The 17370-nt window shown below is 37.6% G+C and overlaps 1 protein-coding gene across 7 annotated transcripts in view; it reads right to left on the reverse strand.

Moving 5' to 3' along the window:
- The window catches only part of PPFIA2 (PTPRF interacting protein alpha 2), a 642070-nt gene that overhangs the window by 463072 nt on the left and 161628 nt on the right, over positions 1-17370 (reverse strand). The window contains exon 1 of one of the 7 annotated variants that reach the window (XM_065559866.1): positions 5764-6226. The exons of 4 other annotated variants lie outside the window; for them this stretch is intronic. In XM_065559866.1, coding sequence (XP_065415938.1) covers positions 5764-5844 — 81 coding nt within the window. In that variant the 5' untranslated portion in view covers positions 5845-6226. Of the gene's footprint in view, positions 1-5763; positions 6227-17370 lie in introns of those variants that run through there. 2 more of the 7 variants (XM_065559861.1, XM_008166372.3) reach the window with 2 other exon arrangements.

The following is a 17370-nucleotide window of genomic DNA, read 5'->3' on the forward strand; positions in this document are numbered from 1 at the left end:
AACCAAAGCAGTCACTCCCTTGGCACTTTCTACAACAGGACTTTTATTTCATGTTTAATAGCACGTGACTAAGCTATCCCAACAGTCACCAGCACGCTATGGACTTGTGACTTTCACATTGAACACGCCTTTAGGATTTTAACGCACAACATGAAAATCACAAATATGATTGAATTTGTCAAATAAAGTAAGAGCATTGTTGTATCAGTAGGGAGAAATGATCCAGGGTTCAGTAATAAGGAAGATATTTATTTAGGTATAACATTCAGAGGAGAACAGACTCCCTGGAGGAACTGCCTGTACACTTTCAGGTCAAGGGAAGTCCACAAAGGAGCAGAGGGAAATCAGCTCTAGAAAACTTCTGCAGACCAGCCAATGGACACCACAGAGTAGTGAATATCCTCTGATTTTCTCATGTCTTGCACATTGTGTACTTATTCACATTTTCACATAGTCTATGTAAAGAGTGCAAAACACTACCAATCGGATTTAGTAGATTTTAAACCCATTTTGCACTGGTGTAAATGATACAAGGTGCAGGGCAAAGGAGAATCAGGCCCTATCACTACAACACAACATACTGTACAAACACAGAGGATTTTGCAATGTTACTAACAATGTTTCAAGACCTTCCCTCTGACGTCAAGTAATCGTGTAAGGCATTTGTGTAAGTACTTAAAGTATTAAAAGAAAAGAAAACTGAGCATTTAATGAATATATATTGAATATAACCTTAGGTTATATATGTGTGTATGTACACACACACACACACACACACACACACACACACATATATATATATAAAACCTAAGGTGAAAAGTGGTTCATGGTAAGTGAAAGCCATTACAAATTTTAATAAGTTAGGTAAGTCCTCTGTTACAGAAGGAGCATTTTGAGTCAATTACAACTTTTTCAATACAAGAAATCTGTATTAAAGAGAACTTTAAGCATGGTGAGTGAAGCACTCATAATAATAAAATAATAAACTAATAATAATAATAAAAAGGAAGTGTAATGTCAGGATAAATATACAGCTTCAACTTTGTCCACTTCAGCCATTGCCATATAGAAATCACATGCTATTCCTTAAATAATAATATTTTTCATACAACCTTAGCCACATATCCACAGTATCTACCAATATATTTTTGTCATTCTTGCTTACTTGTTTTTAGTTCAGACTATAAAAGCACAACAGGATCTTAGTGATAGGTTATATATAAGTTTAGTTTTCTAATAAGTAGTATGACTTTTATTTTGTCACCATAACACTTCACATACACATAAAATAAAAATAAAAACTAGGTTCTTCATTTTATGAGATAGTTTTAATGTGCTAATAATTCATTGCTGCACAATACTGATTTGAAGGCTAAGGACCCAGACGTATCTAGAAGACATGTATAGCTCTGTGCACTGGGGAACTCAAAGAAGGTTTCTCTCTCTAGTGCAAAATTCTTTCATAAGTTCCACTTGGGGTGGTACACTACTCTCTGGCCATCACTGAGAATTGTGCTTACATGACATGATATTACCTTAATAACTGAAAATTACAAGACATTTTTAATAGTTAGTTCTGATGTTACCGTCATTATGGAAATCATTTTTCTTATGCAAAGACACCCAACATAGAGATCTCATATTTGGTTTGTTGATCAATTTTGTTGAGACAAACTTCATGACAACTCTGAAGATAATAGGTTCCATAGTTTTAAAGTTATGAATATTTAGATTGGACAATTTCTTAGTAAAGACTTCCAGTTTCACAAAAAGGCAAGAATTTTGACTGCATATAGTGAATATACATTGAAATATACATAAATTATTTTACAGCGGGTTTTCTCAGCTTAGCAAAGCACAGAAGCTTCGTACCCTATTTACAAAGCAATTTTGAAGTTTGAATGTTCAGCTACTTTTGAGTTATCCCTTCAGAATATTTTTAAAACTTGGGTAAAATATAATTTTGCATCTCATAAGGGGCATCCCATTGCATGATGAAAAACATAGTTAGAAATACTACCTTGCTTAAGCCATGCTGACCCCATCATCACTTTCATTATAATACAATGATTATGTGCATAATGTAATACATTGTGCACACAGTGGAATGCATGTACCAGCCAAAGAGGAATTTAATGTTAGTAATATTTGGACTTTGACATTTATAAGTTACATTAAAGATAAATTCTTATTTCAAGGACTGATGGCAAATTAAATCATCCATGTACAGCAATGGTATCTTCCTATACAAGGCAAAAGAAAAATTAGAAAGAAAAAAAGAAAAAGGAATATCTGCCTTGTTTTACACAGCAGCACAAGTCTACCAAGTTTTACATTAAAAAAGCTAAATATATTCATGCCCATGCAAACAAGGTGAAATAATGATTGGTTGATATATAGAAGCCTAAAAGCCCGCATGTTATTTGTTTTAATTAAAATAAATCTTTATTAAAATGATATAATTCCCAATCAATTGTTACTGTCACACACCATGTAACTCCTTTATATAACCTCATCTCAGAGTAGTCTTCTGTTTTAATTGCTTTGATCGGGTAAACTCTAAGAATCAAAGCCCAGAGACTTGTTTTGATGATAACAAGCAGTTCAACAAATACAGCAGCCCAGATCAAAATTTAACACTATCAGAAGTTCAGGACGATTCTTCTGCGTTGAAGAATATAGACACCGATAGTTTCAGAGTCTCTAAAGAGTCCACAGATGTCTAAATACTGTTTTCTAAAACCTGTGTAATACTTTTCCTGAACACTGGGTGACCAGGACATCAAGTATATGATATGCCATAAATATGACTTTTTGAAATAGATAGATAGATAGATAGATAGATAGATAGATAGATAGATGCTAAGTTTGTTCATTCCAGTTCATGTTACATATGGAAATTTTATTTCATAAACACTGTAATTCATTTGAGAGAAAATGTCTATATTAGCATAACCTGCTTAAAATAAATCATGCAAAAAATTATGTGAATTTGCATATTTATGGCACACTTCATAATCTCCTCTCCTTTGATGCTTATTTAAACATTTCAGTTGTTGAGGAGAAGCTGATTCCAAGTCTTATCCTTCATCTTTAGTGAAGTGCTATTTTAGCAAAATTGAAAGACATCTGAGTATTAAATGAAGAAAAAGCAGAACTCAGCCCTCTGTATTTTAATCCATATTAAATTAAGTTGATCAGTCACAGCATTTGATTAAAAATCTGGTAAATACTTTCCCCAAAATCTTTTACACAGCTCTCTAGTGGTTTTGGCTTTGCCCAATGGCTGAGCTATGCTCGCTACATTTATACAAGGCAACTATAACTCATCGGCCTGCAGTCTAACTATGTCTTATTTCCTAAGAATTTCAGTTTAAAAGTATGTAACACATATATGATTTGTGCACAGGCTTTGTTTCTTTTAATACAGTCGTAGGCATATGGGGATAATATTACATGTTGAGATTCTGAGTCAGTGAAGTTATTTTAACAGCTCTGTTATTAATAACCACAGTTTAGGCCCTAATACTACAAACCTTTCCTCGTGGGCTTAACTTTAAGCATGTCTGTAATCCAAATGCCTTCAACTGTACTATTCATGTGCTTAAAACTACGTACATGTATATGAGTTTCCAGGGCCCTTACATAGTGCCTTAACTTTGTATAGCACTTTACAAATATTACAATAAGAGATGGTCCTGGTGTCAAAGAGTTTACTATCTAAATTAGACAAGTTTAAAAACATGTAGCTAACGGGAAAAAAAGAGATGGTAGTAAAAGGTGGGACTAGGGATAAAACAAATACAGATTCATTATTAAGCAAATCTTACCAATTCTTATCTTTTTTAAATACAGGTTGAAGTAGGACAGGAGGGAAAAAGTAGACAGCACAGGAATGGAAGTCAAAGCTAGACGCAAGGCAAAGGAAGTGAGTGGGGTCTGAGGTGAGATTTGAAGAAGACTGGGGGTGCTTTACATATGCTTTATTTCTTTTATTTACTTTTTAAAACTATACATATTGTTTTCACTATTTAACATCAGGTTCAAAGCACACAGCAAGAAACTATAGCACTATAGGAAGAACAATATAATTTGGTGTCTTTTTTTTTTAATGGTCTCCCAAAGACACCCAAATGCATTAACAACCTATCCTGTTAATAGCAGCTTCATTTTCCAAAATCAGTCAGTGTTATATTGCTCACTTAGAATCCAGAATTAGTTAATTAGTTAATTTCTTCCTTTAGGTTATGCCCTCTCACCCCAAAATCCTATGGATAAATAAAGCAGTTCTTGAGAGACATTTTTGTTCATGTGAAAATGACTGCTACGGCCTGGGTATTTATGTCTAACCATAACGTAAACCTACATAAAACAGCCTTCTATCAAGTTACTATCAGAGGCTCTATGGTCAAAAAATAACACATGATGAAACAGCCATGACTGAGCATATTGACTATACTGACCCTTTCAATTTAAGAGACTCAGAAATGATGCCAAGAGCTGTGTAAAAGTTCCCAGCTGCAGGAGACTGTAAAGAATGTTTAGAGCTCAGTGTGTGAAAAAAGTAGTCATTCTGCAGAAGAACAGCCCTGGGGCACTCATGGCTCTGAATCATTGCCAGGATCAGCAGATATCCGCTGTGAGGTAGACACACACTGTTTCAGCACAGCCCTCAACTATCAGTAGATATCAGTGTAAGGATGGCATGATTAAAAATAGTAGCTTAATAGAGGAAGGGAATATGAACTAAAAAAAATGTATACAGAAGTTCTTTCAAGTTCAATAGATGTAATAAATGCATCGGGTGCTAAGTATTTTAGTATAAACTTTGTTTCATCATATTGATTGTTCTGGGAATGTACTCAGTTTGTTATACATTTAAAGTGCTATTCTAGAATACTGTATAGTAATTGCCAAATGAAGACTGATACACATACTTAAGCATGGCAATATTTGTTTTAAAGCTGAGCTGAAAGAGACAGTCGGTTTAAGTAATGATGAGTTTGAATTGTTATGCAGGGGCAGAGTGTTGTAGGGTGCACTTTTGTCAAACCTTAATGTGGGATTACCTATTTTTCTAGATCGAAGGCATTAAAGATTTCATTTTTCACTTTCTATTGAAATAGGTTAGGGGTAAGAGATTTGTACATCAAACATATCACGGTTTTGTCAATACTTTCTTACCTTTAGCTATAGCACAGAAGACTATTCACCTGCATGAGGTGAAAGTTGGCTGCACACTGAAAACCTTAATAGTCCTAACAATAGATTCCTGCTGTGCTGTCTATTGCTCATATATTACTACTCTCCAAATGAATCAAATTAAAGCCCAGACAGTGTTAACCTACATTTAGAATATTAAAAACATTTCTCTGTCAGGACAGGTACATTACATAAAGTTTCAAAAATACTTTTGAATTTTACAATTTGAAATTTGTGATGATGCCAAGAAAGTGTCTATTCTTTACTAAATGTGAACACTAATGCAGCTCTGGCTACGAAATTACAAAATCCAATGAACCTGAGAAGGATAATATTACTGAAAATAATCAATAATAAAAACATACTCAATGCAACTTCATCTTCAATTACAGACATATAAGTAAGTAAACTGATTTGTGAAAATACTAATTTCTTACATCTCTTCTTCCCCAAATAAACACCAATTAACAAACAGGCTTCTTATCCTATTTAGCTTACTCGGATTCAAAGTTTACCCACATTTTAACTTCCAGATAACCAATGTTATTAAAGTACACTTACCTGAAAAGTATAAAATCGGGTCCCATTAGGAGGATGCACCTTAGGGGAGCCAGAGACAGTGTTCATATCTGAGAAAATCATTTCTGATCACAGACACAATACAATCCACAAGGAGATACAGACGCAGAGTAGAGTGCTAAGCTTACAGATAAATCCTTCATATATTTAGGGAGGCAACTGTATGAAATGAAATCTGCTCCATCCATTCACATACAGAGTGGCAGCATTTTGAATTCCCCACTCCTACATTTGTGAGCTAAACTGTAAGGTCTTCAGTCCCTGACCTTTTAGTTCAGCCAGTTCTTTAGACATGCAGGCGGAATAAAAATTAGAATTGTTGAAGAAAAGAAAGCTAGAACCTACAGTAAACGGAGCTTGTGTAGAATCTGGCAATGCTTTGGACCTGCCCATCTGTTCCCAGTGATAATCACCTCCCTCCACCACAGCCTAGCAAAGTGATTATGCTAAGCATCCCAGTTAACCAATAACACAGCTTCATTTCAAGCAAGCAAGCACAGTGTAATACAGAGGACCTCTTCTGACTAACCTGGAGCATGTCTGAGATTCTGTTTATAGCTATGTTTGATAACAATGATTATTTGATCATTGCAGTTATTAACAACCATATTAACTCTTACTTTTGCTGACCATTGTTTTATTTTAAAATTTAAATATTTATATACAATTTTTGCATTGTCTTTTTACCCAGCTGAAAAAAAATGATGCATTGCTCTTCATATGAAAAAAATGTCTAAACAAATTTTTGACTTATCTCCTATAGACTGAGAACATAATGAAAGACAGAGATACAGAAATAAAGTCAGTTTATATTTATATTGACTATTAACATTTAATGGAACACAGACTTCTTTTCTCATTATTTGTCCCTTATCTTTAGAAATGGCTTCAAAAGCAATACTAATTATAAGGGTGAAATTATTTTACATTTTTCCTCAGTCTTCATGTTTTTCTCAAAGCCACTCTACAGAAACTATGACATCTCATTTTAATAATTCATAACACAAACCATTGATTGTAAAATGGATCTACAGGTGAAATACACTATATAGACATTTCTTGGAGCTATTTCTTAAGCATAAATCCATTCTTTTTTTTTTTAAGATCACAAAATGATACTTGCAAACATCTATGCCGAACAGGCAACAAGCTTTCATTATGTTACTTGTTCACACAGATTGTTCAGACTACAGGAAGGCATAAAAGAACATATTCAAATGACTTGGCACCTTTTAACAGCAAAAATAAATGTTCCATTTACACATAATTCAAAGGTGGGGTTTGAGGAAAGGATGGAAAATAGAACACAGCTAGAAAGATGCCTTTATGGTTCTATCAGGCATGTTACATTTATACAACATTTTAAAAACAAGAGAGAAACAGAATGGAAAAAATGGAATCTGTCAAAAGACTAAGAATCTGCCAGGCTGCCAGCTTGGTTCTTATTCTCTTTCTGCATTTCATTCTGAATCATCTTAATGTTTTAAAGCAACTAAATATAATATAGTTCCTCTGCTTTTATAACAGTCAATAGAGGGCATATATTCCCACATATACGCAGATGCCCTTTTCTTTAAATGTGCATGCTGACCTCTGCTGCTGTCCACATTATGGTACGATATATCCCATAACAATATTTTGTAAACCAAATGGGAGAAAGTCACCCTCTGTTCCAAGTCTTTCCCATCCACTCCCTTTTAACTCTACTCAGAAGTGGCCATAATTACTCTAGAATTGTTATTTCAACCTGTTCTTGTACTGAAGCTTGCAAAAGCGACTCATAAGTCGTTGCTGGAGAAGTAGATTATAGAAGCTGTACAGTCTATTTTTTCTCCTTTATTTTGGAAAGAAGGACTAGGCATTAGGGTCCCTCAACTGGCCAAAGTAGAAACTCCACATCTTTGGTAATCTCAGTATGGAACCTTTCATTCTGAGCTACTATTTTGTTGCTTTATAATCCTCCTAACAAACATCTGCTGATATTTCCCCCCAGTTTCATGAATAAACATTTTTTTTGTAGATTTGAAGACTAAAGGGACTAGTATGATTGTCTAAGTCTGACCTCCTGCATATATAGCCCATAGAATTTCACCTAGTAATTCCTGCATCAAAAGTCCATATCTTCTGGTTAAGAAAGAGCATACCTTTTAGAAAGACATCCACAATCTTGATTTAAATACTTCAAGACCGCATCCCGTTGGTAAATTGTTCTAATGGTTAATTATTCCCACTCTTAAATAAATTGCATTTTATTTCAAGTCTGAATTTGTATAGTGTCAGTTTCCAGCCACTGGATCTCATTATGTGTATTTCTGCTACAGTGAAGCTCCCTTTACTATCAGAGATCTTCTTCCCACCTAGCTACTTCTATACCATGAGCCACTCAGCTCTCAAATTTCCCTTGGAGCAACTAAATAGATTGAGTTACTTTAGTCTTTGACTGTGAGGCAGGTTTTCAGACTCCAAGTAATTCTTGTAGCTCATTTCTGAACCTTGATCAATTTGTCAACATTCTTTTAAAGTCTGGGCATGAGAACTAAGCATAGTGCTCTAGTAGCAGTTTCACTAATACCCTATCCAGTGGTCTTGGCACCTCCCTACTTCTGTTCAATATTCCCCTGTTTGTAAATCCAAGGATCGTGTTTGCTCTCTTAGCTACAAGATTGCACTGGGAGCTTATTTTCAGCTGGTTATCTACCATAACCCCTATGACCTTGCTTTCCTAGCATCACTGCTTTTCTAAAATACAGTCCCTCACGCTTTAAGTGTGACCTACATTCTTTGTGCCTGGATGTATGAGATTGCATTTGAGTATTTTAAAGCATGTTGTTCAAATGAGCCCACCTTACCAAGTCAGCCAGATAACTCTGTAGAACTGATCTGTCCTTCATATCTACTACTCCAGTAATCTTTGTTTCACGTCAGAGGGGTGAAATATTGGAACGGCCTACCGAGGGAAACGGTGGGGGCGACGGACCTGTCCGGTTTTAAGATAAAGTTAGATAAGTTTATGGAGGGAATGGTTTAATGGTAAAACATAGTAGTCAAGGAAAGCCAAGCAATGGTGGGTAAATAGTATAATGGCTAACGGGGTCGGGCTGGAGACTCTTGCCTATATGCTCGGGGTCTTACTGATCGCCACATTTGGGGTCGGGAAGGAATTTTCCTCCAGGGCAGATTGGCTGAGCCTCTGGAGGTTTTTCGCCTTCCTCCGCAGCATGGGGCAGGGATCTCTAGCAGGAGGGTCTCTGCCGATTGCAGTCACTAAAAACAGGATTGGGGACTTCAACAGCAGAGTCCAGGGAAGGGGTAGGGACGGTTTTATGGCCTGCAGCATGCAGGGGGTCAGACCAGATGATCATAATGGTCCCTTCTGACCTTAAAGTCTATGAGTCTATGAGTCTATGAGTCATCTGCAAATTTTAACAGTAATGATTTTATAGTTTCTTCCAGATAATTGTTACATTGAACAGAGGGACGCCACTGGAAACACCCCTATTGTTAGATAATTCTTCATTTACAACTACTTTTTGAGCTCTATCAATTAGCCAGTTTTTAATCCATTTAAGATGTGCTGCTTTGATTTTTATGATGGTAATTTTTAAAATCAGAATGCTGTGCGGTACTCAGTCAAATGTGTTACAGAAGTCTAAGTAGACTTCCAAGACTAACAGTGCCAGAAGGGTACCGAAGTGCAATATATTCCATCCCCTCACCCCAATCTAAGCAGGAAAAGTCGCAAGTTTGCTCTCAACCCAGGATCTCCCTGACAGAACAAAATACATGTTTCAAAACTCAGCTTTAAAAATAACTCATATTTTGGCTCAGTCTAGATTGTATGAATAGTGTTTTGTTGACCACTTTTTGACTTACACCTTGCAAATCTACATCACTTTTATATAAACCAAGCCAAATTTTAAAAAGATACTCCTCAACAAATATTGGTGCACTGAAATTTGGTAGCCAGGGCTATGACATCCCAAACCTTTAGAACAGTAACATTCTTTAAGAAGCAGCATTCCTTTGTGGGCCTGACAAATGCTGGATACCAGCCCACATATCTTATTGGATCTGGCCGGGAATGGATCTCACATACAAATGTCATTAAAAGAAAAGGAATTTTCATTTGTGGTCCGACAGAGATAAAAAAATCCAAATTAGCACGTCATGGAATTCAATAAAAGATGCACTAAACAATGGTCAGGCAAATAACACTTACGACATTTCTGGCAAATAGCGAGGTAACTTTTTTGAGACCTAGACCAGCTTTAACGCTATTGGTCAATCAACTCCTGGGGGGAGCACACACTCTAATAACAGAAGGCCTTCACAAACAGACTATAAACTCTTCCATTTATAGGCCATATCTGTTGAGATCAAATGTGTCTCTCCACTGGTGATCATCCCCCCAATTCTGAGAGTTGGCGCTCCTTAGGTCCAAACCCTACCATTACAAGCACCATTAAACTTCAGGGCAGTGGGATAATTTTGCCCCAAAGGCTGAGAGCGGGAGAAGGGAGACAAACATTTCCCACAGCTTCAGAGGGCCAGCTTCTTTCAGTAGAGTCCAAAACATTCCTTTCTCCTCACTCCTTAAAAACAAAGAAAGCAAGAGTCACCTCCACAATGCTTACTTTGGTGTCCTGCTGGCTCTCTTCCTTTGACTAGCTTCTATACTGTGCTGGAGCAGACTTAAGAGGGTGCACTGAAATATCACCCTCCCACTAATCCCCACCACCTCCAAGTCTGTTCTCTTTCCCTCCCAGATGTCTATGTGAAATCTTCACAGTCACCTCCTATTTCCCACAAGCTCCTGCAAGGTCTCTTCCAAGACCCCAACCCCCCCTTCATCCTTTCCTCCCTCAAACTGCCTCTTGACCTAGTCTTTCCCTTTGTCAAAACTCTTCCATCTTCTTTTACTTTCTCCAATTTCATAGCTACCCCTCTTCAGCCGACAGCCACTTTCAGACCTTTCCCACAAAAAAGTAAGGAGAAACTGCTACCCCAGCTGCTACACCTCAGGGCTTGCAGACAAGAGTGAGCTCAGCTAGCCACAGACTACAGCCATTGCTGTAGTCTTCTGCCTGCCCAGCAGGGGTCAGAGTGGCACCTGATGGCAATAGCTGGCCTTATAATAGCCTATTGAGCTGAGCTGGTAATGGACGGCTGGCATATGGGGGGAGTGCTGAGCTCTGTTGTGCAAAGCTAACTCAAACTCTATTCTCTGTCTCCTGTGTTGTTTATCTTCTCAGCCAGCAAAACATTTTGGGGAAAGGCCCTCCCCCAGAAGTGAAAAATGGAGGTAACCCCAATAACTTTCCTCCACATAATTTTTATGCCCATGTCAAGAGTATTTTCCTCCCTGGTTTCTGGCCTGAAGCTTTTCACCTTTGGACAATCTAAATAAGTCCTAAGTCAGGTCCCTAGCTCCCCCTGACTCTTAACAGGGTTATCAGTGGATGCTGCAAAAAAGCCTCTAAGGCCTTTTCTTGCTGGGACTTCAGTATCTACATTGACAGTCTGCAAGTCTAACTCAGGTCTTCCCCTCCCAAGGCTGGATTCCTGAAGCATCCCTTTGTTGCCACCCATTCCTCATTGCCTAGGAAACGCCTGACTTATCCCTTTCTTCCTCTAAACAAAAACTGGGGACCCCTGCTTATTCCTTTCAGTTGACTCTGATGGAGATTGTTCCCCACTGCACTAGTCAGTCAGATTTGTCCATCCAGATCTCCCCCGATCAGTCCAGAAGCTGCAGCAGCTTAGTCCCAGGCTGGTAGAAGAACAGTAATGGCCTTTTTAAGTGTCGAAAATAATACCTCATTTTGTGCATTACTATGAGTATATGTCACACGGGATTTAACTGCAACTTAATTTTTATGTTAAAGAAAACCTCATCTTCAATACATCATTTTGCAATTAAACACAGGACTGTGCATTAGACAAAGAGTAAAACAAAGAACATTGTTTTAATTGACAAAACGCAGTTTCTTCTATATGATGTCCTATGCTAAAGGTTAAAATGAAGCAACATGTGATACAAAGTACATGTTTCTGGATAATTACAGGTCTAATTTGATAAAAACTAGTGATTTAAATCTTAACCCAAACCATCTGTTTTTCCATTGCTGTTCTCTACCTATTCTGGCAAGGGAATACGCCACACAAGAGCTAACATGTTTAACAAGCTAACCACATTTGGCAATTAATAAAAAAGCCTCTCCATTGATGCCTACATTTTTGCATATGCACACCCTTGAATTTTCTAAGTACTTGTTTCATACATTCTGTAGCCTGTGATTAATTTGGAGTGCAAATTACACAAGTCACTGATAACAGGTTCTTTACTCAGGCAGCAATATAAAATTTATTATGAAGTATGAGATTATTGGGCCACACACAGAAACTTAAAAACTTTAATTAACATCCAAATAATTCCAAACATAAGCATTAGCATACAGACAATAGATATACAGAAAGTAACAATCCCCAATACTGGCATACTCACACACCATGGAGACTGTTGGAAACAAAGATAGAAGGAAACAGTAAGCAGAGAACATCATGGATGGGATGTGATGATCCAGGCTTCCTCCATCTTATCACCCTGATGAATCTGCTAGCGGTTAGACATACAACTTATTTTATACCCCTTATATCTGTCCAGTGACTATATCTGAATTACTTCCTGGCCCACTGTCCATACGCGGCATTTTGAGGAACCATAACTTGGGCCCTATTGCTGACATAGGCTGTTTGCATCAATACATTTCCCAATGTTTCCAACACACTAATGCAGTTAACCTCATGCTTACAAATTCCCAAAATCCCCTATTTCAACCCTATTTTGCTCTTTTGTGGTTTATATGTTTATCCCCAGGGCACACATTGCAAAAAGCCCCTATAACCTTATTACCTAGGTCAAACACTCATGTTACCTTATAATAATTGGCCATGCTATCTGCCAGGCCCCACTAGGCCTCTTGCTTATATCAAAGTCTATTTCCAAAAATATTTTAAACAACGATTTCCCCTACTTGTATAGTAGTGTTTCCTTAAGCAACTTATCTTATCCTGGCATGCAAATGTTAATACAAAAGCCGCTATGTAAGGAGTTCCAAGATCAGGTCAGGGGTCAAAAGCCAACAAGGCAAATAATTAACATCAAAGTAATGGAGGACTGGTGTGAATGTACCTGCCAAGCTGAGGAACTTTGAAAAAGCAGTCCAATTTTTTTAAACTATACGAACCCAAGCAAAGTATCATCCAAGCCAATGGTAGCTGGATCAACTCCAAAGTATCAATTTGCATGCATAGTTGATGTGAGTCATTATGTTATCAATATTTTCTCCAAATATTTAAATTTCTTTTGTCTTTTTGTCCCTGTGCTTTTCCAGGTTCACAATCCACACAAAACATTTGTTTCCTTTACCAAAGGCAGTGAATTTGTGAGACTCATTGCACATTTTCCAGACAGCTTTCATGTTAAACATTAACCACATCACTTCTGCTTTGTGAAATTGTGAAAAACCCCTTCAAGATCACCTTTCCAAAATCTAGCATTCTGTAAGCACACCTTCAAGAAAGTTGCACAGAGACTCCTGTCAATGTTAATAGTGAATTGTGTGCCTAATCTCTATGCACTGCTTTAGAATGCACCGGTATTCACCTAAGTATTCTCAAAATACTGATATTAACTCCGAGTGCTACAAAAACTGAAGTCTTTAAAACATTTAAAGAGTGAGAGGCTCTGACCATGAATAACTGAGAGACACTAATCCTTACTCACAACTCCGCTGAAAAAATATTTAGGATATTTTCTGTATAGGTGTTATTTAGTGTATTAATATCAAATGGCCTTGATGTTGGAGTATTTTCATAACTATTTTGGTGGGTTTTTAAAAGAAATTTGGGTTCTTCCTAGCCCAAATTTATAGCCCGAGCTGCTTTATGGAAGAACTGCAATTAAACTGTACCCTTTTGCAAAGGAGTATTTTTCCCTCATTAGCAATACAGGGATTATGTGACTGTCCCCTATTCCCAGAAGCAGGGTTTATTCATTTGCACTGCACTCTATGGAAATCAGCCTCACGGGATAGATGTTGAGGATGCACTGATGCAGGTGACAGGGTGACTAAATATCCAACAGCCCAGGAAAGTACTTGAAAGAGGCTGTTTGCACCAATGATAAAGTCTACTTGAGTGACCAGTCTAAAAAATGGAAACCAGAAATTAGAAGATCCACCAAGACAAACATTTCTATTTCTCCATTAAGGGGATATGTTGTATTTTCCAAATAATAGCAATGAGGTGTAGAGCTGCTGAATTTCCTCATCAGAGATAAGAAATACCCCCCCTCCCACTGAATATATTAAAAATATTTAACACACACTCGAGCCCAAGACCTGTTCTTCCCTGCATGAGGTTATTCCAGGCCCACGGTTGTAGGAACTTTCACAAACCCCAACAAGGTGAAGGGACAAGAAGAGATCTAGAAAAATTAGATTCAGTCTAGGGGAGTCATTTGCTCCTTTCCACCAAGCAACTCTGCCATTTCCAGGTGTGCAAGAATTTTTTTTTAAAAGCAAGGACCCTATGGAACAGGCCAATTTGTCTTCTGGATATGTCAGCCTGCTATTGAGCCAGCATCCATGGTCTAAATGGCCATAGATATTTTCCATTAGATAAACTCCGTTATTGCAGTTAGGCCATTTAAAATGTTTTTATACTGTTGTAGTTAAATGTTGTTGTAGTCACAATATGGCTCTTTATATTACAAGGAAGTGCTAGTACCTCCACAATACACCGTGAAGCTAGCATTCCATTATAAACCCTATTTTGACCGACTCACAGCTCACTGAAACTAAGTATCTGTGTAACTCTGAAGATAATTGGATTACAAAAAAATAAATCCATAAATGTATAAACTGTATGCAACATGTCAGCAGGAATAGCTGACAAAATGTGCAGTTATATCAGATCCTTGCATACTGTATGTTAGCTGCACTTTGATGCATAAAGACTAGCGAGTCCATGGCTTCAAACACCTTGGAAGTGAGGGTACTGAGTATAATTGCTTTTTCTTAGTGCTTTATGAAACATGTGCTTCATTTTACTAACTGTTGCAGTTATTCCGAATACCCACACAGTCAGAGCCTTCATCAGCCCATCAAATTCAAGCTTTCATGATACCCATTTAATACACATTCTAGACAGCAATGACCACGATTCATTTTTCTCACACTAAATAGAATCATGGCACAACAAAAACCCCACCATAAATTAACAAGTTTAAAATCATCAATTCAAATATCTGAATGAGTTTATGAATGCAGGAATTGACCTATCAACTTGCAGAGCCTACCTAGTGTATAGTTCCACAATTGACAAGAATCAGATACAGTGTGGAAGCAAATAAATCCAGCATATAACCCACTTGAGCTTAAAAATTCATACTGAAGTTTGATGTGACAATAACAAGTTTAAAAGGAATACAAGATTCCTACCCTTCAGAGTGCTGTTTGGCCCTCATACAGGTGCTCAAGAGGAAGATGGACACAAGAAACCTTCTCCTTTCACGCCACTGTGTAGCTAGCAGCCAAACACAACTGGGACAGCTCTATGCTAATGATCCTCTGGGGGCTAGCCTGCCCAGAACTGTGAGTAAGGACTTGAGAAGTAGATGGGGCTATGTCTTTTGTCTCCTCTACACTAGCTAGTACAGCTGGCTGCCTAGAGTGGAGCATACAAAGCATTCCAACAGCTGTACTCACCATGGGACATTGCAGTTCCTAACTAATTCCAACATGGATACCCATCTCCTAAGCACAATTTGGCCCTAAATAAACCAAGATTGGACACTCACTAGGAGACTGAGAAGATGGTGTCACTATTTGTATCATGTTTTGGAGACGTGGGATGGTGATGTCAACTCAATGAGTGACTGTTAAAAAAACAACAACGTAGTTATGAAAATACACCTCTACCCCAATATAACGCTGTCCTCGGGAAACCGCGTTATATCAAACTTGCTTTGATACACCGGTGGGCGCAGCCCCACCCCCCCCGGAGTGCTGCTTTACTGCGTTATATCCAAATTTGTGTTATATCGGGTCGCGTTATATCGGGGTAGAGGTGTAGTATGAAGGCCATTTGATATTAATGCACTAAATAACACCTATACAGAAAAAATCCTAAATAATTTTTTAAGCAGAGTTGTGAGTAAGGATTAGTGTCTTTCAGTTATTCACAGTCACAGCCTCTAACTCTCGAAATGTTTTAAAGAGAATTAAAAGAGGATGGATGGGAATATGGAGGGAAGGGGAGTTCGGGCATAGGGGGGGAGGAAAGAAGTAGGACTGAATGTGAGACTGGAAGATGGAAGTGGATAGAAGGGGAGAGTGATGTGATAAATTAGAGTAGAGATGTATCTCTGATCTAGTCAACAGTCTAGCCTAATATTTACCTAGTTTTAAAAAATATCTAATTTTCCTTCATTCCCATCGTTGGGCTTCAGTTATCCAGCACACACATACTACAGCTGATGAAGGTTGTATAAGATAGACAAATTGAGAGTGCCCACTTGTGTCCTTTGGCTGTCACATTTGACAGCAGAAGTGATCACATTTCCATAGTGCTGCTTGGACATATGTTTTCTGAAGAACCCTAAGATCCTCTAGGATGAAAAAGCACAAATAACGTAAAATCTGAGTATTTGTAAACTAAATACAATTTTGAAACATACACTTTCTACTATCCATAATAAAATGACAGTCATGTTTAAATTAACTGTTGATGGATCAAATCCAATAGAAAGATAAAATACTGTCATCCCAGATGGCAGCGAAAAAGTAATAAAACCAGTCAGCTTGCTATCTCACCCTGCATCGTATCACTTAGATGTGTTTTCCATGATATTTACATCTTTTAAATTACTATTATAATTATTATTTATAATATACACCATGGCACTGATGTGCCCGGCACTTTATAGACAAATTCAAAATGACAACTCCTTGCCCAAGGACTCTAGAATCTAAATTACACATAACACTGCAAGGGATTACAATAAACCAAGGCTGAGAGGAAGGCTGAGGAATAGTGAAAGACCAGGAAAGAAGACAGTTGTTGCCCATCTATCTAGTTAGTTGATTTAAAGAAAGATAAGTTAATATGTTGCAGTATTTTGTGCATAACGTTAGGGGAAAGTGCAAGGGCAGAGGCCAGCAATGGAAGGTTGACATAAAGAAGTAAGGTTAAAGGAGGGATCCAAAGGTGAATGAATTTTCATGGCCCACCAAATCATAGCAAATCTTCGAGGAATAATGACCTGAGAATAGGAGCACTTAGGGGAGGAGACATGAGAAGCACCAAGACAATGCACTGAACTGCCAATGTGAACAATGTATGTAGAATAACGGGCAACAGAAATGTTGATGAAGGCAAGGGGAAAACTGGGCATAGATTTGAAAATGAACATTTTCATTTGCCCCAATATTTTTGACCCGTTCCCTGTGAAAGGTTTCTCTCATTCAAAAGGAAGGAAATCCAGATAATGGTATTAAAAAGGACATAGCTCTGCCACCCTTTCTT

This window comes from Chrysemys picta, chromosome 1 (genome assembly GCF_011386835.1).
Source record: "Chrysemys picta bellii isolate R12L10 chromosome 1, ASM1138683v2, whole genome shotgun sequence".
Lineage (NCBI taxonomy): Eukaryota > Metazoa > Chordata > Testudines > Emydidae > Chrysemys > Chrysemys picta.